Raw genomic sequence first — 26067 nt, 5'->3', positions numbered from 1 at the left:
ACCGTGTATTCATGGTTTGGTCAAAAGCTAATAAGAGTCCCTTCCTTTTTGTTTTTTTTTTCAAATTGCCAAAACAATCCAATAACCCATGCAGCTGGACAATGGTGGACAATTGGACACAATCGATAAAAGACGTAGTCTAAGACGGAATACATAATGGAAAAAAGACTTGTAAATTGCAGAGGTAAAAGAAATCTCATCCAAGTTCAAAACTTTTATAAAAAAGAAGTAAACAACACAACCGAAGGATATTACTAATGAAATGATCAATAATAGTAATCATGTGGGAACAAACTCAGAAGCCAAAAACTAAGTTAACTCTCTTCCTTTAAATACTCAAAACAACAGTTTAAGATGATGAAGCCGCTGCCTTGTTCTTTGGCTTAGCTTCGGTACCTTCTCTGATATGGTCTTGAACCTGTGAGGCACATTGCAAAGATACCTAATCCTTCCAGTTCCTGTAGTCTTTCTACGGATTGCCTTCACACTCCAGTTGTAGGTCCTCTTGCGAGCGGCAGGGTAAGCACAGGTGGAGCAACAGCTCTTCTGGATGTGGAAGCTGCAACGGCCACATCTCACACAGAGAGTGTGACTCTTGTTCCTCCTCTTTCCGAAACTCCATGTTCCCTTCGTCATTTAAGCGGATGCGCGTTAACAAAACTTTAACAAAAATATAAGGTATAATATACTGCAATCTAAATCAGAGTTGTCAGCAAAATCTAACACTTTTGAGAAAAATGTATAAAAGAAAAATAATACACATGGGAGGGTGTCAATAAACCGTAGGTATGGCGACGGTGACATAAACAAAACCGGTCTCTTCTGACCAACTATCATATGTTGTGAGTACTGTCAAAAGAATATATTCCCAAAATTCTGTTTTTTTTTGTCTTCCAAGAAAGAGAATTATGAGTAATGGCTCTAATAGCAAACCTCTGGACCATCTGGAGTATAATAAGTTTGTTTAGACCAAGCTGTGGATGTTGTCCAGCGAATGCGGCTCCCATCTACCAATTACATTTTTTTGTGAATCAGAAACATTTCATTAGATTAGATCATAATAATTTAGGCACGGCAAACAAAACGTTAGGCTGAGGGTGGACTTTTCTGAAGAATAAATAATAAGAAATAAGAACCAATAAAAAGCTTGGTCATAGTATTGGACGACTTGATGCTGGGGAAGTTGCATAGTTGAATTTTAGATCAAATCAACATAGGAGAGTCGGACAGTGACGGTGTTCGAAGCCATAAGCTCGCCACCTTGTGATTAATCCTAACAAATCTGAAAAGAAAAGGGAAGCTATTGTTTTTCCATATCACCGGAGTTACCTTAGCTATAAGAAGAAGCAGATGACTTTGGCGGTGGTGCTACATTGACCGCTTTCAAGTCAGCTAGGAAGACAGATGAGTTCGACATTCTCCTAAAGGAAAGTTGTCTGAGTTGTATTGGATGAAAGGATGATGTTAAGGGAATGAAGACTAACCTTTTTATACACGGAGAATCACCGACTGAAAGAGCAGGCAGGTGCATTGAATGATGAATCGTGGTAAGAGTGAGATTTAGGAGTTAAGATGGTCGTTAATGACAACGACTAAAAGCATCTCAGTCATCCCGTAACGATTCGAATTCCCAATACCACAAAATAAATACAGTCCAAAGGACACAAACAACAAATCGCTCAAGAGATTTTTCGTAAGAAGTTGTCTCCCATAACCTTCTAGAATCTCCATGGTCGTTTATGAAATCAGAACTTGAAGAACACGAAGAACCCTACAAAGCTATGAAGCAAGTTGTCAAAGACGAAGAGATGTTTATTAGATTTTAGATAATGGGTTCGACCAGTCGTTATTAAAGTTGGTGAGCCCATTTATAAGACTTGTAAAGCCCACATATAAAAGCCTAACACACTCGGGAATTAATGAAACGGAGCGTCTTGCTCGGATGGACAGGTGTCGACTCCACAGCTTCCGAATTGATGACCTGGAATCCGACGTGAACCCACTAGGAGAGAAGGAAACCCTTCTTTATATATAAAGATAGTACTTTTAATCACTATTTATTTTCTATTTCAAAATAAAAACATAATCAAAGTGTAATATAGCTATTTGAAAAAAATTGAAGAATACATTAGAGAAGTTTTTACACCACATTTTCCATGTGGAGAAGTCTAATCCTAAACAAAACTATGATATGTTGGTTATATTTTTTAATTAGTATTAATCTTTATTTTCCTAGTTGAATGATGTTATAGAGTTTTTATTATATGTTGGTTACAAATTAAAAAGGTATTAAATGTTTATTCTTAGATTCAATTATTTTCTCTCACTACAAAACTTTATTATACCTATGAACAGAGTTGGATCTAAGATTAGATTATAAATATATCTTAAAAATTGTAAATGTTTTTTTTTGTAATTTGAATACTTATACCTATTAATATAACGTCCAAAAAATTTAGAAGTCAATGCTAACATTTATGGGGTTCTAGCCAAATCCAGCCATAGCCTATGAGCCAGTACTTGATGGAATTAGATATTTACAATTAATTTCAAATAGTAACCAAATAATAAATAAATAACTAGAAAATCAAACTTTGTAGAATTGGAAAAAAATTCTAAACATATGAATGGAGGGAGTTGTTTAAACATTTAATTATACTCCCATCACTACAGAAAATACTTTCTTAGCTGATTAGCACATGCAAACCGACGACCCAAAAAAAAAGAAGCACATGCAGACCGGTTCAATTCGGTTTACAGAGGGTTCGTTCTGTTTCCGCCTGTCAACTTGCCGTTTTCATGTTCCAGGAAACAAACACGCAGCGTCCTACTTGAGCACAGAAACGGGATGCAGTTTACCATCGACAAAACAATGGCACACTAAACAAAGCTCTTCGTCATCTCTTCCTCATAGACCATTTCTTTGCTCATAATTCAATCGCGAAAGCTCATACTGATCGGAATCGATCGAAAATGGATCTCATCCAAGTGAACAAGGAAGCAGGCGGTATCGGAACCATCACAATCAACCGTCCTAAATCTCTCAACTCTCTCACGAGAGCGATGATGGTGGATCTCGCTCGCGCGTTCAAGGAGATGGACGCCGATGAATCGATCCAGGTCGTGATTTTCACCGGAGCGGGTAAATCTTTCTGCTCCGGCGTCGATTTGACCGCGGCGGAGTCGGTTTTCAAGGGAGACGTGAAGGATCCGGAGACCGACCCGGTAATTCAGATGGAGCGGTTGAGAAAACCGATCATCGGAGCAATTAACGGTTTCGCCATCACCGCGGGGTTCGAACTCGCCTTGGCCTGCGATATCTTGGTCGCGTCCAGAGGAGCTAGGTTTATGGATACTCACGCCAGGTTCGTTTTCTTTCTACCCTTACGACGTCGTTTCGGTTTGAGTTGGTTAAATTTAAACTTACTCAGAGCTATTGATCCTCTGTTTTCGTTTTTTGAAGGTTTGGAATATTCCCATCTTGGGGACTGTCTCAGAAGCTGTCGAGGATCATCGGAGCGAACAAAGCTCGTGAAGTTTCTTTAACGTCGATGCCGTTGACAGCTGACGTGGCTGAGAAGTTAGGGTTCGTAAACCACGTGGTTGAAGAAGGAGAAGCTTTGAAGAAAGCCCGAGGAATCGCGGAGGCTATCATCAAGAATGAACAAGGCATGGTTCTGCGTATTAAGTCAGTCATCAATGATGGACTCAAGCTTGATCTTGGTCATGCTCTTACTCTCGAAAAGGTAAAAAAAACCTTTCTTACTGTTCTCAACAATGTTATTGTCCCTTTTCGTTCAATCCGTGAATCTACTAAATTTACGCAGGAGCGAGCTCACGCGTACTACAGTGGGATGACAAAGGAACAGTTCAAGAAGATGCAGGAGTTCATAGCTGGACGTGGTTCCAAGAAACCTTCTTCCAAGTTATAGATTATCTTTTACATAATACTTTTGTCTCTTTGAATAATAATATATTTGTTTGTTTTTGAAGTGTAACGCTCATCAAATTAAAGTAGGGTGAGATTCCTGTCTCAGTTAAAGACATGTGTATAACTGGAAAAGAAGGAATCTGTACTCATTGAATAAATCTGGTAGAAATTATCGTCACATTATTACTATATATATAAAACAATGTTTGTGTTAGCTAAAACGCCGTACCATCTCCTATGCTAAAAGATGGATATTCCAAAACGGTACCTGTCACTCTTCTTATTGACTATGTTCATAACTACAAATGCTGACGCCAAACATAGCGTTCCAGTTCCAAACGGTCCATCAACAACAGGATCTGTATTTCATCCTTTCGGAAAAATAACTGTAGAGATCATCAACGATCTTGGTAACACACTAGCGTTGAAGTATCACTGTAAATCAAAAGAAGATGACTTTGGTAAACGGAGTTTGCAACCGGGTCAATCGTGGTCGTTCAAATTTCATCGTCAGTTCTTCGGAAGGACATTGTTTTACTGTAGTTTTGTGTTGCCAAATGGAAAGTATTCGTTCAACATATATGAAGACCACCGAGAGAGCGCCGGCGATGACTGGTGCCAAAAGTGTGTGTGGAAGATAAGACTAACCGGACCTTGTAGGCTTAACGATGTAACAAAGCAGTTTGCTATTTGTTATTCTTGGAACAAGTCCTTGTATTGACCAAGTTTTGATTATGTAATATATAACTTATATTATTCCATCTTATAATAGGTTTATCATCTTTCATCAAAGATACTAATAATAACAGTTGATAGTGATTATACAGATACATGTATATACAAGGACAGGTATAGGCCAGTAGTGTCCTAATAGTCCTACTGAGGTGTTGTATGAACAGCAGCAACGGTAGATACCATTGTGTCCACACCACAGATGTTAGGAGTTCCCCTGCAGATTTTGTAGTAACCCTTCTCGCCCCACATGGATCCCCATGAGTTCTTAATGATCCAATAAGGCTTCTCCTCAAGACGAAGTGGTGCATAACCCGCTGAACCAAACCCAACCAAGAGCACTCCATGGTCTTGGTTCTTGGAACATACATACGGGCACGACACTCCTGCTATGTAAGTTTGCATCCACAATGCATTGATAGCAACTGTTGAGAAGCAAAGACAACGTGTTAGATCTCTATTTGTACACGCAAAAAATCGTTTTTAAAAAAAAAAGAACTTACTAGCTAGAGGACCGTTCTGGACTAGATTAGCAGCGATTTGGTCTTCATCGGCAGAGACAACGCTGAAGTTAGACACTTTGGCAGCGATCATGGTCTTGTTGAACTTGCAGACGGAACGGTCGCGTCCCGTGTAAGGATAGTCTTGTTCCTTCATAAGGCCACCGGTTTTGAGAGTGTACTCAAAAGCGTTGTTCATTAGTCCTCCTCTGCAACCAGTGTCACATGAATTGGCTTCTTGTGGATCACACTGCATGAACAAGACATGCTTTAGGAGCTAAAGAACCAAACAATGGATATCATTAGACAGAACAAACCGTATGGTCGCAATCTATGAGCTGCTGCTCGCTGAGGCTGACAAGCTCTTTAGTCGCTAGAAAATGTGCTCCTTCAAGAGCTCCTGTGGCGCTAAACGACCAGCATGATCCGCACAAACCCTTTTCAAATTTAAGAAAAAAACATTCAATATTTGATCATGCTAGCTGTCTATTTCTGGCAACTATTGATTCTATTTATGGCAACTTTAATAGATACACTGAGGTCTTATCACGAACCTGGTTTTTAACGGGAGTGACGGCTCCTTTTTCACGCCAATCGAAATCCGTCGGGAGTTCGCTAGTCGGAAGGATCGCCGCCTTCTGAGTGTCGTTAGGAAGACTGAACCGCCGTTTCAGCCCTAGATACTTGCGGCTGAACTCCTTCGGTGTAACATCTGAGAACTGCGTGACGCCGTGGACGGCAGAGGGATCGAGTTGCTGGTGACGTCTAGCTCTCCGTACGTTAGCTTTGAAGACACGGAAGCGATGGTCGTGCTCCACTTGATTCTTGTAAGTCTTCTCGTACTTTGATTTGAACTGAGTGAACTGGTGGTCTAAGTTGAGGAGTTGTTCATCGTTCTCCTCCCGGACGACCTGCTTGATCGGGTTACCAAAACCGTCGTCAACTACGCCGGAGATCGTGACAAATAAAGCGGATGCTATGAGGAGGGAGAAAACCGCAAGATCCATCATCATTCTGTTTTGGTTTCGGACAAGAGAATGAAAAACTGTTACGAGTATGCTTAAAAAGGACTGATAAAAGACACGTGGCGTTATATAATTAGATGTCTTGTTTGTTAGTTCTTGAGAAAGCGACGACATGCGAGGCGACACGTTGCTTGTTGCTTAATATCTTCGCCAGCTAAAACGATATTTTCCTCCATTGTAATTTTAAACAAAAGCTGAGGGTAGACTAGTAATTAGCATTCATTCGCCAATTCTCTCCTCCGCGACTAGTATCGACTCCAGTCCAAATCTCGGAGGTGACTGTTACAGTCATGGAGCTGAGATCGGATTCACGATCGACTTCGTTTTCTTCTCTCCTGCTCGTTGCGTTTCTCGCTGTTCTAAGCGGACTCGTTTCCCGGACCGAGTCGGCTCAGCAACCTTTCCGCCGCGAGCCAGGTCACGCTCACTGGCATCACAGCGCCTTCCTCGACGTACGAGAGAGCGTCCGATCCGATGTCCGCCGCATGCTTCACTCCCGTGCCGAGGTAAATTTAATGTGAATCGATCGTCATCATCAGTGAGTCTGGATTAGTTAGAATTGGCTTTGTGGAGGTCACGGAAGTGCAATTAGAAGCGTATGATCATGTTGTGGTTGTGAATTGTGCTTCGCTGCGTCTTATTATGCAGGTACCGTTTCAGGTTCCTTTGGAAGTGAATGTAGTACTTGTAGGTATGAATGGGGATGGAGGATACAGATATGATGTGGATCCTCACAAACTGGAGGAGTTCTTGAAAGTTAGTTTCTCGACTCATAGGCCTTCATGCCAAGAGACGGGGGAGCCGCTTGATATTGAACATCGGCTGGTTTACAATGTGTTTCCTGTGAGTATATATTTCTCTCTTAAGCCAGTCTTCATGATTTTGTATGGTTTGTTTTTTTCTGTTTCAGGATTAAAATATCGTATGTGTTAGATTATTTGTTATCACGTTTTGGATTGTTATCAAACTAAGCTATGCAAGTTCTCGAATCTTGTTCTTATGCCAAGATTTTTTCCGAGTCCTCATTGATGTACTACTTAAACATTCATCGTTTATCTTTTTTTGGCTTAGGTTGGGCAACCTGAATTAATAGCTCTGGAGAAGACAGTGAAAGAAGCTATGGTGCCTGCTGGGACTGCTTTAGAGGTTTCTCTGATCTTATCTATCTTCTCAAATTTTTAACTCCCTCTCATAACAGTTTCACATACACATACACACATGTACATATATAGAAGTGTTGATGAGATGTTAATCTCTTTGAGATGTAAATTTTATTTTATTTCATTTAGGCTGACTTGTGTCAATGTCACTGAGATGAATTTTTTTTTTTTTCATTTAGGTTGACTTTGGAAGACTCTTACCAGCCTATGACGTAGAGGCAACAAAAGTTGAGTCTGCGTTTAACCGGCTTTACTCTTATATATTTGATATGGATGTGGGAGCTGGATCAGCAGGAACGGCCGATAAACCCATACCAAGTGCCATATTTGTAGTGAATTTTGATAAGGTATGGCTTGCAGTGCTCTTCTTACTTCTTGAATCTCGCATATGGTATGCACAGTGTCCAAATGCTTTACATGTTCTTGTTTTTTATCTGTATTATCTAAAAGAGTTTGATGTCTTCTTAGGTTTATAACCCTCATCTCTCTCTCTTTGTTCTTGTCATGTTTGCATTTATTCGGTAATTAGTTATATACTGCTGGGTTCTTCTTTAATTGCCCCTTATTTTGTTAACTCATTATTCAGGTAAGAATGGATCCTCGAAATACAGAGATTGATCTAGACAGTTTGATGTTTGCAAAGCTACCAGAGCTTAGTGATGCAGACAAGGAGAAACAAGAGGCAGATTATATTTATCGATATAGATATAATGGTGGAGGAGCATCCCAAGTTTGGCTCGGATCAGGCAGGTAAACTCATCTTTGTCTTTCTTTCCTCGTTGCTGTATTTTATGGATACAAGTATTTAATGGATTCTTTCTTGTTATCTCTTTTTATCCCTATGAGTGATAGACTTGTGACATAGATGTGATCCAGAACAATTTGCCACCTATTTTGAACGCTGTATCATCAAATTATGCATAAGAAAAGATGTGGTTTCATTCTGCATCACTCTCCCCGTCGTTCTCGACAATATTTTTGTCCTTTTTGTTGATTATTGATAGCCAGAAAGAAAAGAAAAAACTATAGAGGATTACCAAGAAGATAGGCACTTATTATTACTTCATTTCACTTTGCTAATCATAGACCATTGCACTAATCGGCTGAACTGTTCTAAATTAATATTCAAGAATCAATATATTACTTGCCTAATTGTTCTGTGCTTTATTTCTGATTTATTTCTCTTCTTGTTAGATATGTTGTCATAGATTTGTCTGCCGGGCCTTGTACGTATGGGAAGATTGAAACTGAAGAGGGAAGTGTTAGTCCCAGAACATTGCCAAGGATACGAAACATTGTGCTTCCTGGAAACGTTAGCCCTGTTGGTCATCAGTCTACACACGATATCTTTTCTGGTCAGTTAGCTTCGTTAGTAGCTACTACAATTGAGCACGTCATAGCCCCTGATGTCAGGTAAATTGATACGCAAGACGTTCTTACTTCTAGCAATGAAAATTTTGCTTAGATTATTTATTCTGAATGCGACCAGGTTTGAGACGGTTGATCTAGCAACTAGAGTGCTGGTACCTATCATTGTACTCCAGAACCACAATCGATATAATATCATGGAAAGAGGACAAAACTACAGCATAAATATTGAAGAGATAGAATCTGAGGTAAGACTTCTTGGGTTAAATGAATGATGTGCCTGAAATAATGGTGGTTCTTATACTTGAATGGTGTTTTCCATCCCTGTGAGTCATTATGATTAGTTAATAGACATGTTAGGCAAGTTTTACTGCTATAAGAAAGTTAACACCCGTACAGTTCTCCTACACACAAGGATTTGACTCTGTAGATTTTCACATGCTAACTGATCCCGAGTCTTCGCAGGTAAAGAAAATGATTCATGAGGGGCAAGAAGTAGTGATCGTTGGAGGGGCTCATCCATTACATCGCCATGAGAAATTAGCCATTGCTGTCTCGAAAGCCATGCGTGGGCATTCTCTTCAGGAAACTAAGAAGGACGGAAGATTCCATGTGCATACCAAAACATACCTAGATGGTGCTATCCTCAAAGAAGTGAGTTGCAATAGTTTCCAATATAGATTAAGCTCGTCAATGTTGGGCTACCAGAGAAAAAAAATTGGTTCTTAACCTGCTTTTACTATTCCATCCAGCTGTCTCGTGATTCGTATTAACCATTGCAGGAGATGGAAAGGTCTACTGATGTTCTAGCTGCTGGTTTACTCGATGTGTCTGACCCTGGGCTCTCTAATAAATACTTCCTCCGCCAGGTAAAACTCATGACTTAAGATGCAAAAATTGTTTCGCAAGTTTTGTTTCGTTCATGACAAAGATTCTGTATGTTTGTACTCAGAGCTGGGAAGATGAATCTGAAGGTTCGAGTGATTCCATAATAAAGCACAAGCCTCTCTGGTCATCTTATAGCTCGAAACTTCAGAAGGGAAAGAAAAAGAAGGCTGTTAAGAAAAAAGGCGATCTCTACCGGACTTACGGAACAAGAGTTATTCCAGTGTGAGTTAATTTACATACACCAGCTGATCGGTCTATTCATTACACTGGCCAAACAAGATCCAGTGATTTAATTATTTGTATTCCACTCTGTGATCTAAAAATGTACTCTGTATATAGGTTTATACTCTCATTAGCTGATGTGGACCCAAAGCTCATGATGGAAGATGAGAGCCTCGTGTGGGCGAGTAGTGATGTAGTCATTGTGCTTCAGCATCTAAACGAGAAAATACCTTTGAGGTGAGCAAAACGCAAAAACAAGAAAGTACAAAAGCAATGAGAAGCGTGCTACTCTGGTCATCTAAATCGGTTCCGATTTCTTGTTTCTGCAGTTATGTTTCTGAAACAGAGAGACAGCACGCTGTTCCATCACAAGTACAGCGTCATATACTTGCAGGTATAGCATCTGCTTTAGGCGGTGTAAGTGCACCATATGAAAAGACCTCTCATGCGCATGAAAGACCTGTCACGAATTGGCTTTGGGCAGCCGGTTGTCACCCATTTGGACCCTTCTCAAACGTCTCTCAGATGAGTCAAATGCTTCAAGATGTTGCACTGGTGAGTTCAGTCATTCTGATTTGTGAAAGTAAAATACCATTGAACTCGTGATGTGTCTCGTGACATATGGTATCTTTAATCCGCAGAGGAATACTATTTATGCTCGGGTTGATTCTGCTCTGCACAAAATACGTGAAACATCAGAGGTAAGCCAACGGCAACGTCAACTTGTAAAAGAGAAAGAAGAGATTTGTAGTTTCCTCCACAGAAAACTCATCAGTTGTGGTTGTTGTTGTTGTTTTCATGTGAAACAGGCAGTACAAAACTTTGCATCTGAATACCTCAAGACTCCACTTGGAGAGCCAGTGAAAGACAAAAAGAACAAAACAAGAACGGAGCTATGGGTGGAGAAATTCTACAAAAAGACAACCACGTTACCTGAGCCTTTCCCACACGAGCTAGTCGAAAGATTAGAGAAATATCTAGACGTAAGTGAATAGAAAAACATCAGATGGATGGTTTTGTTACACTCTTTGTTTCTGTTTGTTAATGTTTTATGACAACAGACGGTTGAGGAGCAACTAGTGGATCTCTCGTCTTTGCTATACGATCACAAACTATACGATGCTCATCTCAACAGCTCAGAGATTCTTCAGACAACCATGTTTACACAACAGTAAGTCTCTTCTTGTATAAATACATTCTTCTTTTCTTCTTCCGAGCAAATAAAATGTAATATAAACCCAAAAATAAATACTGGTTTCAGGTACGTAGAACATGTACTGGAAACAGAAAGGGAGAACATGAGATGCTGTAAGATAGAGTACAAATACACGGTTGGAGTCAAGTCTTATCAAACGTTGGTGTACGGAGGAATACTTATTGCTGGTTTTCTTGTGTACTTCATTGTCATCTTCTTCTCTTCTCCTCCTTCTCGTTGACCTCTTTTCTTGCTTTGAGGGTCAAAGATTTTGTAACAGTCTATGCGATTTAAAGTTAGTTGACATGTTTGTTATGGAAGCAGTAACAAAGTATCAAACCCTCTTGCATTTCTCACACCATCTGTTTGAAGTGACCTGCAAAGAATCAAGGTTTGGCCACATCAGACATCTCCTCAAAATCTGACATTGATTAGTTCAGATTCATCTTACATAACTATTAACCATACTATGGATTCTTTGGAGACTGTAATCCAAATAAATATGATTATTTCTGGTCATGACCACGTCCTGATTGCGTTACACGGTTAATTGTGTTACAAGTTGCATGAACTTATCAATATATATCTCTTGAATGCTCGCAACCAGATCGTATTTTACAGAGTAGAAACGTTATCAAAAGATCTTATGGCAGAAAAAGGCAATTTGAACTTTTAGAACCACCAAAGCCTTCAACGAACACCTATTAAAGTCCCAACCTTCACTTCATGTAATCATGTGTCGGTTGGTTCGTTGAAGCAGCTTGGAAAATACATAAACTATGTCATAACAACTATAACACAAACTTGTAAAGTACATAATCAAAAATAGAAAGACTTTTCAGTTTCAATAATAACATCTCACAACACTTCTTATATAACAAATCAAAGCTTGAAAAAGTATTTAAGAAAAAAAAACAGATAATATGATCAGATAAAAAAAGTATTAAAAACAGGAAAGATACAAAAAGACAGCTGGGGCCAAGCTAACCGAGCATGTGTGTCTCTTCGCCATCATGACCTGTCTCCGGCGTTGGTGGCCGCGGCGCCGAGCTGGAGCCAACGGCGGAGATAATAGCATTCAAAGCACGAATCTGCATCTCCATCGCAACAATATAATCAGTGGTTTCTTCTAAAACCACCGGTAACGGCTGTTTCCGACAACCCGGAATTAACCGGCTCAGCAACTTCACTCTCCTCTGTACAGCTGGCAAACCCTTCGCCTTCAGCCTCAAAACCGTTGCTCTCTTCTTCCTTAACCGGTTATTCCCGGTTACCGATACCATCGTCTGATTCGAATTTCTCGACCGGTTCTGTTTCCTGAACTTAAGTTTCACTTTCACAGCTTTAGATAGTATAGCTCTGCTCCACAGCGTCCTACCTCTCGCCGTAACCGCCAAGGACCGATAAGCTGCGTCGCGCACTGCTCTACCTCCGCCACGAGGAGGAGCCGGCTTCGCAGAAGGATCGCTAATCCGGAGTTCCCTGAGAGACTGAATGATATTAGTAGAGTAGATCTGCTGTTGCTTCTCCGATCTCCATTTCTGCACCGACGACGGTGGTGGTGGTGGTGGTGGTGGCGAAGGTGGTTTTTTCTTACGCTTACGTCGGGATTGATCATAACCGGAGCTCCTCGTCGTAGAAATAGACTCCATGTCAACTCCTGGAAATCAACGAAATAAGAAAGGAGATTAGGGAGAGGAGATTAGTAGAGATTAGGAGATGATTAAAAAGCAATGGACGTTACATGTGGCGAGTTGAGGTGGAAGAAGGTGAGACGTCAAAAGAGAGAGGAGTATGTGGAGGGAGGTTGAGGAATCCTTTTTGAGCAAGGAAAGGTTAATGGAATTTCATCTTTTATATATTATCTTCCTCCATGTGATCTCCACTCTCCATTATATATATTTTTAAAAATATTTCGATATTTATATCATCATTAATGTTGACTTAACTTAATTACTACTTTTAATACTACAAATATTAAACAAGAAATCAACCTAAATTATGTCGTTGTCGGTATGTTTTTTACTTCTTCTTTTTTTTTTCTTGTCTGAAAGTAATTTAGATGTCTGATTCGTACAGTTCCTTTTTAGCATCTAATCATCTATAGGTGTTCACACGTCTGTGCTAAATGCTTTACTGGTTCTGCTTTTCTTTTCGTACAATTGGGATCCCATCAATCTTGACTCACTCTTTAAATTGAATGGTGGAACGGAAAGAATGTCTCATAATGATAGACTACACTCGCAGTCTCTTTGTCCTTTTTCATATGTGATGGAAGTCCATAATCTTTGTGGATTAGTAGGGATAAGAACAGATGTAAATCTTCTTCCCATTGCTGCTAAAAGCCTAAAACTTGAATATGCCATCTCCACTTCAGTTGTCACAAGGTTTTTTTACCAGCAGACCTAGCATCTCCGGATAAATAAGACTAATTGAATATGGCTTTTCCCGGGTGTACAAATCTTAAATCTCTGATGGTGCTAACATTTACTACTCTTCGCCGTTTTAGGAGTGATTTCTCTCTACAAACGCACAACATTTGCTTCTCTTACGATTTTTGCTACGGAACCAATTTATCTAATAATTTTCTTTCTACCTACCAACCTGACTAACCCCGAGACACCCCACGACGTGTGCCTTTATACCAAAGTTCAAGGACCTTTCAAACCAAATTTGCGTGTCAACACAAACCCATCCACCATTTAGGAAAAAAAATGTGGTGCGTTTGGAAAAGCTTGTTCATTTAGGGTTTTTTATATTTCTCTAATTAATGATCACTCACGAGAAATGAATGTTCATCTTCTTAGAAGCCTTCATTTTGTTATTCGTTACTATAGACTAGAGACGGTGTCCGCGCTTCGCGCGGATTACATGTGTAATTAATGTAATGTTTTATTTCAATTTGGAGTTTTAGTTTCTGAAAGTGTGAGTTAAGTTTTGTTTTTTTGGATGTGAAAACGTAGGAACAAAATAGTTTGACAGTAGAAATAAGTATTCCAAAGGAAATAGAATCTCGTAGATAACGAAAAAGAATTAAAATAAGATAAGACGTAGACGTCTGCGAGGTATATTGTGAATAGTCTTGTAGAGCGGCCACTTTCTTTCGCCATGATTAGGATATAGAGCTAACGATCTGAGGTAAGAGAGATAAGGGTATGATCTGAGGTAAGAGAGATAAGGGTATAAATATGGATCTAGATACAAGGCGGAGGGGAGATATGGAAGGTCGGTAAGGATCTTGAATGGAGGCTTTAAGGGAGAACATTGAAGTTCCAGCCCTTTCATCGGAGGCGTTTTGCGGGAAGATTTGGGGGAGACAAAGAAAATCGCCATGCAGAAAAAAATGGGGGAGATGGCAATTAGGGTTACTGAGAGGATGAGAAAGCCTTAGCTTTAGTTTTACAAATACGGCGATTAGGGTTAATGGGCTGGGCTGCGAGAAAGTTATTTACCTGGTCCACCGGCAAGTGTTGTGCACATCTATACTATTATTTGCGAAGTAAATTTTTGGAATCGAGGTCTCACGTTAAAAGTTAGAGTGGTTAGTATCATTTATACCCTTAATGAATAAAATGTATAAATAACTTAAAAAATAAAAACGAAACTTTAATTGATTTGATTAGATTATTGATTAATAATATTAATAGTAAGAATTATCTAAAATCTGAAAATATAATTTAAGAAAGTGATAATTTCTGTATATATTATATTGTTATCTAAAAAAGTCTTTTAGTAAAAAAGTAAAAACAAATTATATAACTAAATATTAATCAAATAAAATTATTAATTATATAATTAAAAATAGAATATTGAATTATCCAAAATCTAAAAATATAATTAAAAAAGATAATTTCTATATATATTGTATTGTTATCTGAAAAAGTATTTTAGTAAAACCTTAAAAACATAAATTATATAATTAAATATTAATCAAATAAAGTAAATTTTTGGAATCGAGCTCTCACGTTCAAAGTTAGAGTAGTTAATATTGTTTATACCTTTAATGAATAAAATATATAAATAAATTAAAAATAATAAAACCAAAATTTTAGCTGATTTGATTAGATAATTGATTAATATTAATAATAGTAAGAATTATCCAAAATCTGAAAATATAATTTAAAAGGAAGATAATTTATGTATATATTGTATTGTTATCTGAAAAAGTATTTTAGTAAGAAGTTAAAAACATAAATTATACAACTAAATATTAATTAAATAAAAGTTTTTAATTATATAATTAAAAATATAATATTCAGTTATTTTAAAATTTATTTTAGTAATGAATATAGTGTACAAAGAACTTTTCAAAAATTTATGAAAATATTTAAGTCCGCGTCGCCGGCAAAACATCTAGTTTATTAAATTAAACATTTATCTAATTATTCTGTATTGTTTTACTGTTGTCGTCGTTTAGCTACAAATCGAATAAATATTTAGTAATTAAATTCTTCACTACAGAACACAGACGTCTAATCCAAGACCTTGAATCTAACCATTCTATATTGCTTCAATCGTATGCTTCTGGGCCCCACGTAAACCGCTGTGTACAAAGCCCAAACGTTTTATTGCAAATGAAGCCCGAAAGTTTTATTGCAATTTCAATTGGAAGCCCAATCCCAGTGACATGGCAGTATGATAGGTGGGGATTATTTTGCCCATGTGGCATCCCTCTTTAGCCTTCAAATTAGCTTCTTTTATATAGTAGAATAAACGAGTAAATAACTTCCAAGAAAAATATCTGACTCAACCTCAGAGCACCATTATCCCAGTCTTTAGTAGGGTCTCTTAGCATAATTAACATTAAAAGAAAAATGAAAAATCCCAATTAAAAGAAGATACGGGTTTTATATCTCCTAAATAGGAGACGTTTCTTCTCCTCTTCTCTCTGCAACTCTATTCTCTTCCTCAAGTTTTGTTCTTTTTTTTCTCATCCCAAAATTATTTAGATCGATTGTGTTTTCGTAGCTCTTGTGTATATGTTTTCTTTTGGGTTTTGATTTTGTCATTTTTGGATTTTGTTTTGTTTTTTTGTCCAAGCTGGATCGTAATCGGTTGGTGAGTTTCATCCATTCAAGCTTTATATTTTAATAACTTTAAGGGACTGATCTTCATTTAGAATTGAGAAGTGTCTCTCTGTTGCGGTGGAATAGATTGTTGTAAAGTTGGCTCCTTTAGATGAGTTTTAATGTCCTGGTGATAGCATCTCAATAGATCTCTATCAACTTTATTTGTTTGGATAGAAAGCTCTCTCGTTTACGTTTATTGATGATAATATGATCTTCTGATTCTGTCTTGTGGGTTGATGATTTAGTAGATATTTGAAAGGTTTTATCTGTTTTGAATTTTAGATAAAATCAAAACCCATCAAGTGTTGGGTTTTCAAAAAAACAGGAGAAGAAGAAGATGAACGTCGCATCTTGACATTCTTCCAATCGTTGGAGCCAGAGCTTTTGAGACTTGGGTGCTAAAATGGCAGCTCTTTCAGCGGTTCTGTCTCTTGGTTTCTGATCACTTCGCCCTTCGCGCCTTTCCTTCTCCTCTTTCAGTTCGCTCCGGCAACAGACATCACTCCTCCGACGCCAACGTCTTGTCCTTTCGAGGTCTCCCCTTAACAGGGCTCTTCAAGCTTCCCTTCAATACAGTACGTTGACTCGATTCCTTTGATTGGTTTGCGTTAAATTAGCATTCTTGTTGTCTTTTTGCATCATTCAATATCTGAAAGATTCTTATGTAAAGCATTCATTTTTTTTTTAAATCTATAGATCGTGTTACAACACAAAAAGTGGTGGCACTTATGTAACATTGTTTGATTGTGTATATTAGATTGTGGCAAGTACGTGTATTGACATCACTGTTGTGTTTTTGTGAGTGTTGATTCTGGTCTTCGATCGTAACTAGTAACTAGCATTATAATGGTTCAAGACTAGATTAAGAGAGAGGGAACTCATGCTAATCTTGATTTCTTGCAAAAAGTTTCAGCCTTTATGGTTTTGTAACTGATTTGTTTCCTTTTGTGTGTGTGTTACAGAGTGTCCATTGGACTTGACTTCATCAAGCTTCACTCTCGTTGCTTCTGTCTGCTCCAACAACACCGACAGAACCATGGAGCTCTACGGAATCCCATCATTGTGTTGCTGATAGTTCTTCAGCTCTTGGACTCGCACACATAGAGCAACTTTCTTGGAGGTAAAGGCAATGAGAAGATCAAGCATGTCCTCTATATGTTCTTTTATTGTTCCACATGAGTAAAGTAATATCAAGAATTGATGAAATGTTTTAGGTTTATTTTACTAATCTTTGGTTTCATGTTTTTATTTAATCAATAAATTTGAAGTTTTTAAGAACCTGAAAATAAGAAACTTGCAATGTACCACACAAATATACCCATCTCTTAACTAAGTCTCTTAAACTTACTTTTCCAACTATAAATTATTAAAAAAAGATTAAGAACCCCTAAATGAGTATGTGGGATAATGATGCTCTCACGGGTCTCAACCAATTAACATTTTTTTCTTGTCTGGATCCACTGCCACAGGTCCCACATTTTATCCAAATAAGATTGATAAGGTTTATGTTCTTTTTGAACCAAAAGACGTCGACTAGTTTTTCTAAAGCAGTTAAGAGCCAAGGAACAATTGAACGGAAGGAAATGTGTTTTGTTGCTTCAGAGTTTCAGATAAAGCCTAGCCGTAACAGACCCATAAGAGACTTAAAAAAAAAAAGACAAAGGCTTAAGACTTATTTTATGCTAAGCTAACACATAACCACATATAAAGCCTTCTGATGAGAAACATCTAGAAAATGCTGGAGAGGAGGTTAGCAGCAGCGGAAATGGCTGCTCCGGTAAGAGCAGACTGAACCACTTGGTCATGGCTTGTCCTCTCCGAGGTAGTCATAGCCATAGCCGCTCCTGTCAATGCTCCAGCCACCACGCTGTTCCTCTGCAATATATATATGTGTATGGTTGTTGCAAATTATTTAAACAATCACACAGATTAACAATACAATGTATAAGACTCACCCAATCATGAGAGCCTCCGCGAGCCTCCTTCATACCATAAGTTATACCCGAATATAATCCAGCTGCTAGGCCTACCATACCATATTAATTAACATCCCGACCCTTGAGAATATACTTAAGGTTAAATTACAACAGTTGAATTGACATAAATACATGAATATACTCACCCCATTGGAGAGATTCTTTTCCTGTATTCTTCACCTAAAGACCAATTATTAGTTAATAAGTCTCATACAAAAAGCTCATGACCAAATTTTTTTTATACCAAACTTAGTCTCTTGCACATGCAGACAAGACATGATCATAATATGCATACACATGCAGACATAATATTAGCGATATCTGTAATTAATACTCACCAATGCTTCCAGAGATTTGCTGCTTTCCCCTGAAAATGCAACAACAAATACTATTTAACAACATAACGTGAATCATAATACAAAATCAGACTTATACATCTCAATATCATAAATCAAATACGTCACGTATTGTAATTGTATAACTGCATGGCATCATAATTAACAGACCTCTAAGATTAGGGAACCTATGTTGCTTGCTTCCATTATTCTCGCTGGAGTCAGATCCTGCACCTGAATATATGAATCAAACTAAAGTTGGTTGACTTACATATGTTTGAATATTAAGAAAGTGACCAGCGTTTTTTACCATCAGCCACCGTGAAATAAGCTTCCCTCGACACAGCTTGTAAAGCTCCAACCTTCATAATGAATCCCATTTAAACTATATATCTTAATACAGTACGTCAAATATACCACATCTTATATAATCTACACATAGGTGAAATATTAAAACTTACCCCTGCGGCTTTGACGAAGGAGTCGGCGATGCTGTTGAGAAGAGGATGACCAAGATCGAACAAGCTTGCCTTCTCATTCTCAAATCTTTTGATCTCAACCGTTATCTTTTTTCCACCACTCGTCTCCATTGTTCTTTTGCTTCTCTCTTCACTCATCTTTCTTTTGCCTTTGTCTCTCTCTTGTTTCTTACTCTGTTAACACCTCTCTCTCTCTTTCCACAACAAGTAAGGAGAGAGCTTTCCCACTCCTTTGACACGTGCTCTGCTTCCCCCACACGTGTCGGGGTCTGACCTATGATCTGTTCACTTTTCATCTTGTTAACGTGTCTCTCTTTTTCCTAAAGATAAATGCTACCAACTTTAATTGAATTGATAGATAAAAAGCCCATTGGGCCTAGAGATACAGGTTTCAGCTGCGGGTTATGACAGTCAAGGTGTGGCTGATCATGCGAGTAACCTGGCTACCAAAATTAGGAATAATCTTACGAACTCAATGAAGGCACTTGGTGTTGACATATTGACAGGTTTTGGCTCTGTTCTGGTTAGTATTTGGGTGTGATAACTCAACATGCTCTTAACTGGCGACCACCCTAAGACTCTTTGTGTACTTTGTTCAGGGGCCACAAAAGGTTAAATATGGAAAGGACAATATTATTACCGCTAAAGATATAATCATTGCCACTGGATCTGTACCGTTTGTCCCCAAAGGAATAGAAGTTGATGGTATTTGTTAGTATAGCAAGCACCTTAAAAATTCCTTATATTTTTTTGTTCTGTAGGAAAGACTGTCATCACAAGTGACCCATGCATTGAAACTGGGGTCTGTTCCTGACCGGATTGCGATAATAGGAAGCGGTTATATCGGTCTTCAGTTCAGTGAATGTTTACACGGCTCTTGGAAGCGACGTATCGTGTTTGTTTTGAGTTAGTGTATCACAGAGTGGTGTTTGTTTGTTACATTCAGTTTACTTTTTGTTTCTCTCAATATTACAGAGCAGAGCCAAAACCTGTCAAAATGTCAACACCAAGTGCCTTTGATCGTCATTTTGTCCACCTTTGATGCCAAAACCAAGGAACCCAAGGATACTCTGGAGGTAAACAAAATGTCGCATTAAAGAGCTTTTAAGAATATGCTGATGTGACATTTATGTTCCTTTTTATCAAGGTGGACGCCGCTCTTATCGCCACAGGAAGAGCTCCATTCACCAACGGTCTTGGTCTTGAAAACGTAAGATGATAATAAATAACCTTGACCGCGCTGTTTTTCCACACAGATCAATGTAGCGACGCAGATAGGTTTTATACCAGTTGATGAGCGAATGCGTGTGATCGACGAAAATGGAAAGCTAGTTAGTGTTATTTTTCATATGCACACACCTTATGACTTACCATCAGTTCTTACACCCGAGTCACTTTTGGTTTGATAGGTTCCACACTTGTACTGCGTCGGTGATGCTAATGGTCTCATGCGGCTAGTGCCCAAGGAATTTCTGGTAAATTGAGTATCAATATTCCACGCCAGTCTTACTATGTTTGTTCAGACCTCCAATTAAACTTTGTGCATCTACTTGTGTTGGCTAGGGATTTAAAGTAAGTATTGCGAAGACAAGTTTCAAGGCGAACACAAAGGCCCTAGCCTAAAACGAAGGAGAAGGACTCGCTAAGGTTAAGAGAAAGATCTAAATAGATAAAGAAAGTTGTTTATTAGTCCTCGAGTGACTCAGAAGAGATCTAAACACGCTCTCTTATGTGCAACAGATGATATACAGACCTGACAATGGTGAAATCTTAGGAGTTCATATCTTTGGATAGCATGCAGCTGATCTTATCCATGAAGCTTCCAACGCCATCGCTTTAGGAACTCGCATTCAGGTACGGGGGAATCTTTATTTCTGCAACCCAACATGTTCCTTTTTTGATCATTGTGCTATAGATTGTGAGATTTAACAACGGCACAAAGTGTTAATAGCTGCTGTATGAACAAGAACTCAAGTCAGCCTGTAACAAAAGTTTTGTGTTAGGAAGACAACTGCGCTTTAGCGACATCTCGCTGCGCATACTCTGGATTTAACGTATAAACTCATGATTTACAGTCCCCACACCACTTCTCTTTATTAGTCCATTCAGCTCACTGTGGCTATTTGATCAAGCTCTTTCATCCCATCATACTTCAGCCGTGTCACATGTTAAAATATTTATACATACATTAATCACCAATACTTTCTATGTAATATTGTGTTTTAATCTTTACTAGCATATCTTTGGATTAGATATTTGCATTGAGTTAATAAAAAAAAAGAAAGAAGCAAAAGTAATCAATCTCACCTGATCTTCTCTTCATGAGCCAGTTTCATCCTTCTGTAATCTTGCTGAGCCTTATTGGACCGGAACATGGCATGTACTCGAACCACTGATTTCTCTTAGCTGTTTTATGAGGGTTTGTTACCATTCACCAAGTTAGGCCTCGGTCTGGCAGACAGAAGAGCCAACCTTATTACAAAAAAATGTAAGTTATTTTTACCTTTCATAGTATGGTGCCCAATGAAGAGCGGTCCAACCATGCTTATCAAGGGAATCCAACGCTATATTTGTCAAAGAGAAGAGAAGGATCGACCAAGTGTATCGTATCCAAGGACAGTACAGAGGTGGATCAATCCAAGGCCTTTAAGAGTCATACTCCTTTGTGTTTGCGGTTTTCAATCACTTTCTCCCAAAGCCACTCCGTTAGCCTATTTTCCAGAGTAAGCTCAAAAAGATGGTCAGACAGGCACACCTCTTTTGACTGGACTGACTTCATCACATACGCCCAACTGTTTAAGAGATTGAAAACTTAATTATCCCAGTAAACTTTTTCATACTTTTTTTTTTGTCAACTTAGACATGTCTTGCCTTTTCAGCAGAAAAAATATTTTATAAATATTTAAAATTTCAAAAATACGAAAAATGATTAGAAACAGTATTAAGAGTAAATCTGATGTTTCATATTTTCAAAATCTATATTCTAAAAAAAAATATTTTATGTCATACGTTGACACAAAATACTCATTCTGCTTATCTAACTAGTTTAAATGTTCTATGTTTTTACTATGATCTATATTGGTAGAATACATTATCAACAGTTTCTTATAGGTTCCACTTTTATGAGAATATGCTTGTCTATATTTAATAACTCGTCGAATACGTTTTATAACTTTAACTCTATGATCTATCTTTTTTTGGTTATGTGTTTTAAGACGTTCTAACTTTTCCTTCATGTTATTCGTAGTAAATAATAATCATTCCATCTATTATTCAGTGTTTTATCTAACCTAAAATACTGTTTTTATTTATTCTATGTTTTAGATTCCGAAAATATGGAATCTTCCAAAAACTGCCAAAAGTTTATCTCCTAAATCTATAAAATATCAAGCATATTTTCCGTCCTCCTCCACGTTTTGTTTCTCTCTCTCATTCACCATCTTTTTGTTCTTCGTTTATCTTCTTCATATATTCTACAAAGGCTTTTATCTATGTCAAATTTGGTGTATGAAGATCAAATGTCAATGACGACCACTGTTATGGGGTAGCTGTTGATTATATGATCTAGTGAACATTGATAATGGTTTCAATCACAACATCTTTTAGTACATCATTTTGAAGCTTTATATAAGTTGATAAACCTTTTAGCTATACAAAACTTGTCGGTTCTCGTAATGTCGTTGTGCCAGTGACAACTCTGTTATCTTTGAGATTGATCATCCACTTGCGACATGTTGAAATAGGGACAGATAGATAGAAACAAACATGTATGGAAATAGCTGATGATATCGTAGAAAAAACTTACGATTGAATGTGAATCACTGACACTTTCACTGAAGCCTTAAAATGCTGAAATCCTCCTATAGACACTCACCAGTCACTTCGTTATAGAAAAATAGAAGAAGAAATATAAATTACCAAGATTATGCACGCATTGCCTATCTTAACATAATTAATTTTGAAATATCATTATCAAAGTATATCTTTCAATTTATCTAACAAAACCCATCCAAAATCCTCTAAAGAAACTCACTAGTCATTGGTTACAGGTGTTGTTTCCAGTACAAAAGAGAGCATAGATGATAATTAGAAAGACCTGTTCATTAAGACTCACATTTTCGGATACATTACCATTGCATAAAAATACACGGTTAGGCGGATGTGTTTCAGCTCCTTCTCGCTTCAGCTCCGCCCTAAGCTCCTCCAACTCCGCCGTATTTGCCGTTGTCGTAAGGACGCCGGCTATATGAAGATTTGCGTACGGGGCTTCCCGGTGGACCTCTATCTTTGGTAGCCATTGCCTGATGCGCTTATATGTTTTTGATGAATTTGCAAAGGGAAAAGAAGAGTAGGAGTTTATATAAGGTGAAAACCGTAGGGAAGCACAACAGTTGTATGACTCAAAATTGTTGTAGTAAATAAGAGCTTTTATGAGAAGTGACAGAAGAGTCAGAGAAGACGAAAATTGTCGTGGTTACGAACCAAGAAGGTGTAGGCGATGGGTGAAACTTTAGTTCATAGAGTTGAGACATGATTTTGGTCTAAGTGTGTGATTCTTGTTTCTAAATCATAAAAAGAAGTTTCATGACATCATGTCCGAAACATCGTGGTCTAATGGTAAGGACAAGCTTCTTTTTCGAGTTCGAACCTGCTAAAATGAAGTACCTCACAATTGTCTCTAGACACTACATATGGGCTTTTGCTTTCGGCCAATTGTTAGTTTGGGCCTGAAATTTACTCTTGAATCTTAAAAAAAAAAATTACAACATTATATTATGCTAAATTTTAATATTAATGTTTAAAGATAGATAATGATTTTTATCTTCTAGATATCATTTTATCCACCTCTCGTTTGTATGGACGTGGATACAAGTTTTGAGATTAAGAAAATCTGGTTTAAGTCCACCTGGCCTTACAATAAACAATGTCAAATCTTATTAGATTGAGTTTTTAATTTTTACACCCAATAAATTAGCAAAATTACGTGTGATGTATTGGTATCTTATGTGCGTGTGAGCATATATATATATATATAACCTATAAACACATATCTTATCTCACCAGTCACCATCTTCCTCCTCTTCTTTCCCTCTCTTAAGGTCTCTCTCTCTAACACTAGTTATCTTTTTTTTTACGCATATTAGGGTTTTGGGTACACAAGAGATTAATTCCATGATGCAGTTTCTAGGTTTATTGATTGTTTTCCCTAACTTGATTTGGTCAGGACGAAGAAGAAATCTGAAGAAGGCAAAAGGTTCGAGGGAGATGGCGACGGCGACGGAAAACAACAGAGCGGACGACATCGTATGTTCTCAGGAACGAGAGGTAATTAAAATCCAATCAAAAAAGAAAAAAATTAAAATCCAATCAATTGACAATGTTTTTTAATTGATTTTGATCTAGTCTCATAATTTGTTTGATAAGGTACCGTGTTGAAATGTTTAAGGATTTATCATCTAGGTATTAGAATATTAGTGTTAATTTGAATCATCTTAACAATTCTCAAGGTATTATCATAATTAATCTGGGTGTGCACACAAAAAAAACATAATTAATCTGGGTAGCAACTAAAAGGATTTATAAAAAGTTTTTTGTAATTTTTAAGAAAAGGTTTGACGACTATTGAATTTAGTTAAGGTCGCATTAGTAGTCATCCAGTCAAAAATATGTTTGTTTAGTTGACAAACCCCAATCCTCGCGCTATCTAACGACCATACACGTCTGTTTTCATCTTACGTCTATCATTCAAAACATTATTTTATGTAGTCAAAGTTCAGTATTTGATATGCAGAAAGTCTTTAAACTATACACTACTTCGCAACTCATTATCAAATGATTCAGAAACTGGAACATATTTGGGTTAGATATTTGCATATGGACGGCCGTAAACGATAGACTCATCTTCATGGGAAACCCTTTGTGAAACTCAACACTTTCTTTCTTGAATTATCTGTTTAGGTTTTAACGATATATACATTGTTTGTTTTTTCTTCAAAATGATTTTGTGTCTAATTGCGATCGTTAGAGTGAACTTCTTTGGATGCTTGACAATCAGTTTACGACCTTAAACTCTTTTTAACATATCGTTATATACCAAAACCTCAATATAGAAATTGATCTTTTGGTGTAGGATTTGTCAGCAATTATGATCACTATCTTTCTGAGTCTCATTATTTAAAATGTAACAAGAGAAGAAGATATATATTTTAATACGTAACTGATTAAATTCATTTTTGTTTTGCCCTTAGTCTACCTGTGGTGCAAACAAATATGGAGGTCTTGTGCCAAAGAAAAAGCCTCTCATTTCGCAGGTGAAATATCTTTAAGTAACCCGCATTTTCATATATTCGTATGATTTGATTTGTTAATATACTAATGATTTTAAACCAATGCATGCAGCCCAAACGTGCCTTTTTTGATTCTGCAGACTGGGTTCTGCACAAGGTACATCAGTTGATGCAATCTAGCCAACTTTAGATCTTTGATATTTCAGTCTAAAAGTAGTTCATATTTCTTATGTTAAATATTATTCCACAGCAACAAGCAAGTGCAGATGAGAGAACTTTAGAGGCAATAGAAAGCTTAAGACCCAAACTAGTGGTAACCTTTTATATCTACTTATTTATGCATGTACCAATTGTAATTAATTCGTACTACTACGTACGCATTCTAATTTCATTTGTCTTTTTTTCTTCCAGAGGACGCCTCACAAGCAACTTCCCCCAAGGGGACCTACCTTTTTAACTGGACAAGAGAATCTGGTAAGAATATGTTATCAGTATGAAAAAAATAAGGTGTTATTTTCATATTATGTTCATGTCACTTATGTTTAACGGAGAACTGAAAAAGTCGTTTAAATTTACAGACATATTCGAGCTTTTAGGGCAAACAGGCGTGGAAATGGAGAGTGGTTGGTTTGGTGTTAGCCTACTCGCGTGCTTCATGTTTCCATAAAATAAAACTTTTATTCAGAATAAATGTATAACTGCTTGATCGTTTCTTTAAATGGTTCAGACAATCGTTGCTGCTTCTTTGTTTTTCTTTCCTAATATATAAACCTTGTTTGGGGGCATTTTAGTTTTCTTGAAACAAAAAGAATTCTAAATCAAAATTTGATGAAATTTTGAGTTTATCTAAAGATAAATGATTTCTCTAAGAAAAAAACTAAATAAAATGATTGCAGATTA

At 37.5% G+C, this 26067-nt stretch overlaps 8 protein-coding genes, 1 long non-coding RNA gene and 1 pseudogene across 10 annotated transcripts; 6 read left to right on the top strand and 4 right to left on the bottom strand.

The window, feature by feature from the left end:
• Positions 1-157: 157 nt before the first annotated feature.
• Positions 158-775, bottom strand: LOC103860840 (annotated as a pseudogene).
• Positions 776-2916: 2141 nt separating this feature from the next.
• On the top strand, positions 2917-4114 carry LOC103860839 (probable enoyl-CoA hydratase 1, peroxisomal). Its single transcript, XM_009138505.3, has 3 exons — positions 2917-3365; positions 3464-3746; positions 3828-4114. The coding sequence occupies exons 1-3, from the start codon at positions 2974-2976 to the stop codon at positions 3930-3932; spliced, it is 780 nt and encodes a 259-aa protein (XP_009136753.1). The 5' UTR covers positions 2917-2973; the 3' UTR covers positions 3933-4114.
• A 12-nt stretch (positions 4115-4126) lies between these two features.
• On the top strand, positions 4127-4692 carry LOC103860838 (S-protein homolog 2). Its single transcript, XM_009138504.2, has one exon. The coding sequence runs from the start codon at positions 4179-4181 to the stop codon at positions 4650-4652; it is 474 nt and encodes a 157-aa protein (XP_009136752.1). The 5' UTR covers positions 4127-4178; the 3' UTR covers positions 4653-4692.
• LOC103860837 (probable cysteine protease RD19C) lies at positions 4670-6194 on the bottom strand. The gene is made up of 4 exons (XM_009138503.3): positions 5718-6194; positions 5481-5600; positions 5167-5413; positions 4670-5088 (listed from the first exon to the last, which is right to left on the bottom strand). Exons 1-4 carry the CDS (start codon positions 6174-6176, stop codon positions 4808-4810), a joined length of 1107 nt encoding a protein of 368 aa, XP_009136751.1. The 5' UTR covers positions 6177-6194; the 3' UTR covers positions 4670-4807.
• Positions 6195-6393: 199 nt separating this feature from the next.
• On the top strand, positions 6394-11421 carry LOC103860836. The gene is made up of 16 exons (XM_009138502.3): positions 6394-6694; positions 6837-7031; positions 7260-7334; positions 7528-7695; positions 7935-8098; positions 8543-8761; positions 8838-8964; positions 9182-9370; positions 9499-9585; positions 9669-9826; positions 9944-10063; positions 10156-10381; positions 10468-10527; positions 10636-10809; positions 10888-10997; positions 11088-11421. The coding sequence occupies exons 1-16, from the start codon at positions 6479-6481 to the stop codon at positions 11260-11262; spliced, it is 2463 nt and encodes an 820-aa protein (XP_009136750.2). The 5' UTR covers positions 6394-6478; the 3' UTR covers positions 11263-11421.
• Positions 11422-11801: 380 nt separating this feature from the next.
• Positions 11802-12926, bottom strand: LOC103860835 (transcription factor bHLH147). The gene is made up of 2 exons (XM_009138501.3): positions 12766-12926; positions 11802-12681 (listed from the first exon to the last, which is right to left on the bottom strand). The coding sequence occupies exon 2, from the start codon at positions 12671-12673 to the stop codon at positions 12005-12007; it is 669 nt and encodes a 222-aa protein (XP_009136749.2). The 5' UTR covers positions 12674-12681; positions 12766-12926; the 3' UTR covers positions 11802-12004.
• A 2932-nt stretch (positions 12927-15858) lies between these two features.
• Positions 15859-17368, top strand: LOC103860834. 2 transcript variants are annotated; one of them, XR_631429.3, is made up of 3 exons: positions 15868-16079; positions 16373-16665; positions 17053-17368. It is a non-coding gene; the product is annotated as an uncharacterized LOC103860834 (long non-coding RNA). The 2 variants fall into 2 exon arrangements; XR_004456853.1 differs by having other exon boundaries at positions 15859-16665.
• Positions 17369-17659: 291 nt separating this feature from the next.
• On the bottom strand, positions 17660-19090 carry LOC103860833 (outer envelope pore protein 16-2, chloroplastic). Its single transcript, XM_009138500.3, has 7 exons — positions 18863-19090; positions 18712-18763; positions 18573-18635; positions 18405-18433; positions 18213-18246; positions 18046-18116; positions 17660-17965 (listed from the first exon to the last, which is right to left on the bottom strand). The coding sequence occupies exons 1-7, from the start codon at positions 19016-19018 to the stop codon at positions 17819-17821; spliced, it is 552 nt and encodes a 183-aa protein (XP_009136748.1). The 5' UTR covers positions 19019-19090; the 3' UTR covers positions 17660-17818.
• A 265-nt stretch (positions 19091-19355) lies between these two features.
• Positions 19356-21135, top strand: LOC103860832 (dihydrolipoyl dehydrogenase 2, chloroplastic). Its single transcript, XM_033287390.1, is given in 10 exon segments — positions 19356-19403; positions 19480-19551; positions 19642-19786; positions 19856-19956; positions 20028-20090; positions 20137-20211; positions 20290-20323; positions 20326-20370; positions 20373-20527; positions 20621-21135. Coding segments are annotated over 10 exon segments (927 nt in total). The 3' UTR covers positions 20810-21135.
• A 1963-nt stretch (positions 21136-23098) lies between these two features.
• On the top strand, positions 23099-25952 carry LOC103860831. Its single transcript, XM_009138498.3, has 7 exons — positions 23099-23979; positions 24105-24205; positions 25129-25191; positions 25280-25324; positions 25418-25480; positions 25579-25641; positions 25746-25952. Exons 2-7 carry the CDS (start codon positions 24146-24148, stop codon positions 25761-25763), a joined length of 312 nt encoding a protein of 103 aa, XP_009136746.1. The 5' UTR covers positions 23099-23979; positions 24105-24145; the 3' UTR covers positions 25764-25952.
• Positions 25953-26067: the final 115 nt, after the last annotated feature.

This window comes from Brassica rapa, chromosome A03 (assembly GCF_000309985.2).
Source record: "Brassica rapa cultivar Chiifu-401-42 chromosome A03, CAAS_Brap_v3.01, whole genome shotgun sequence".
Taxonomy (NCBI): domain Eukaryota; kingdom Viridiplantae; phylum Streptophyta; class Magnoliopsida; order Brassicales; family Brassicaceae; genus Brassica; species Brassica rapa.
This window is presented reverse-complemented; position numbering and strand designations above follow the sequence as displayed.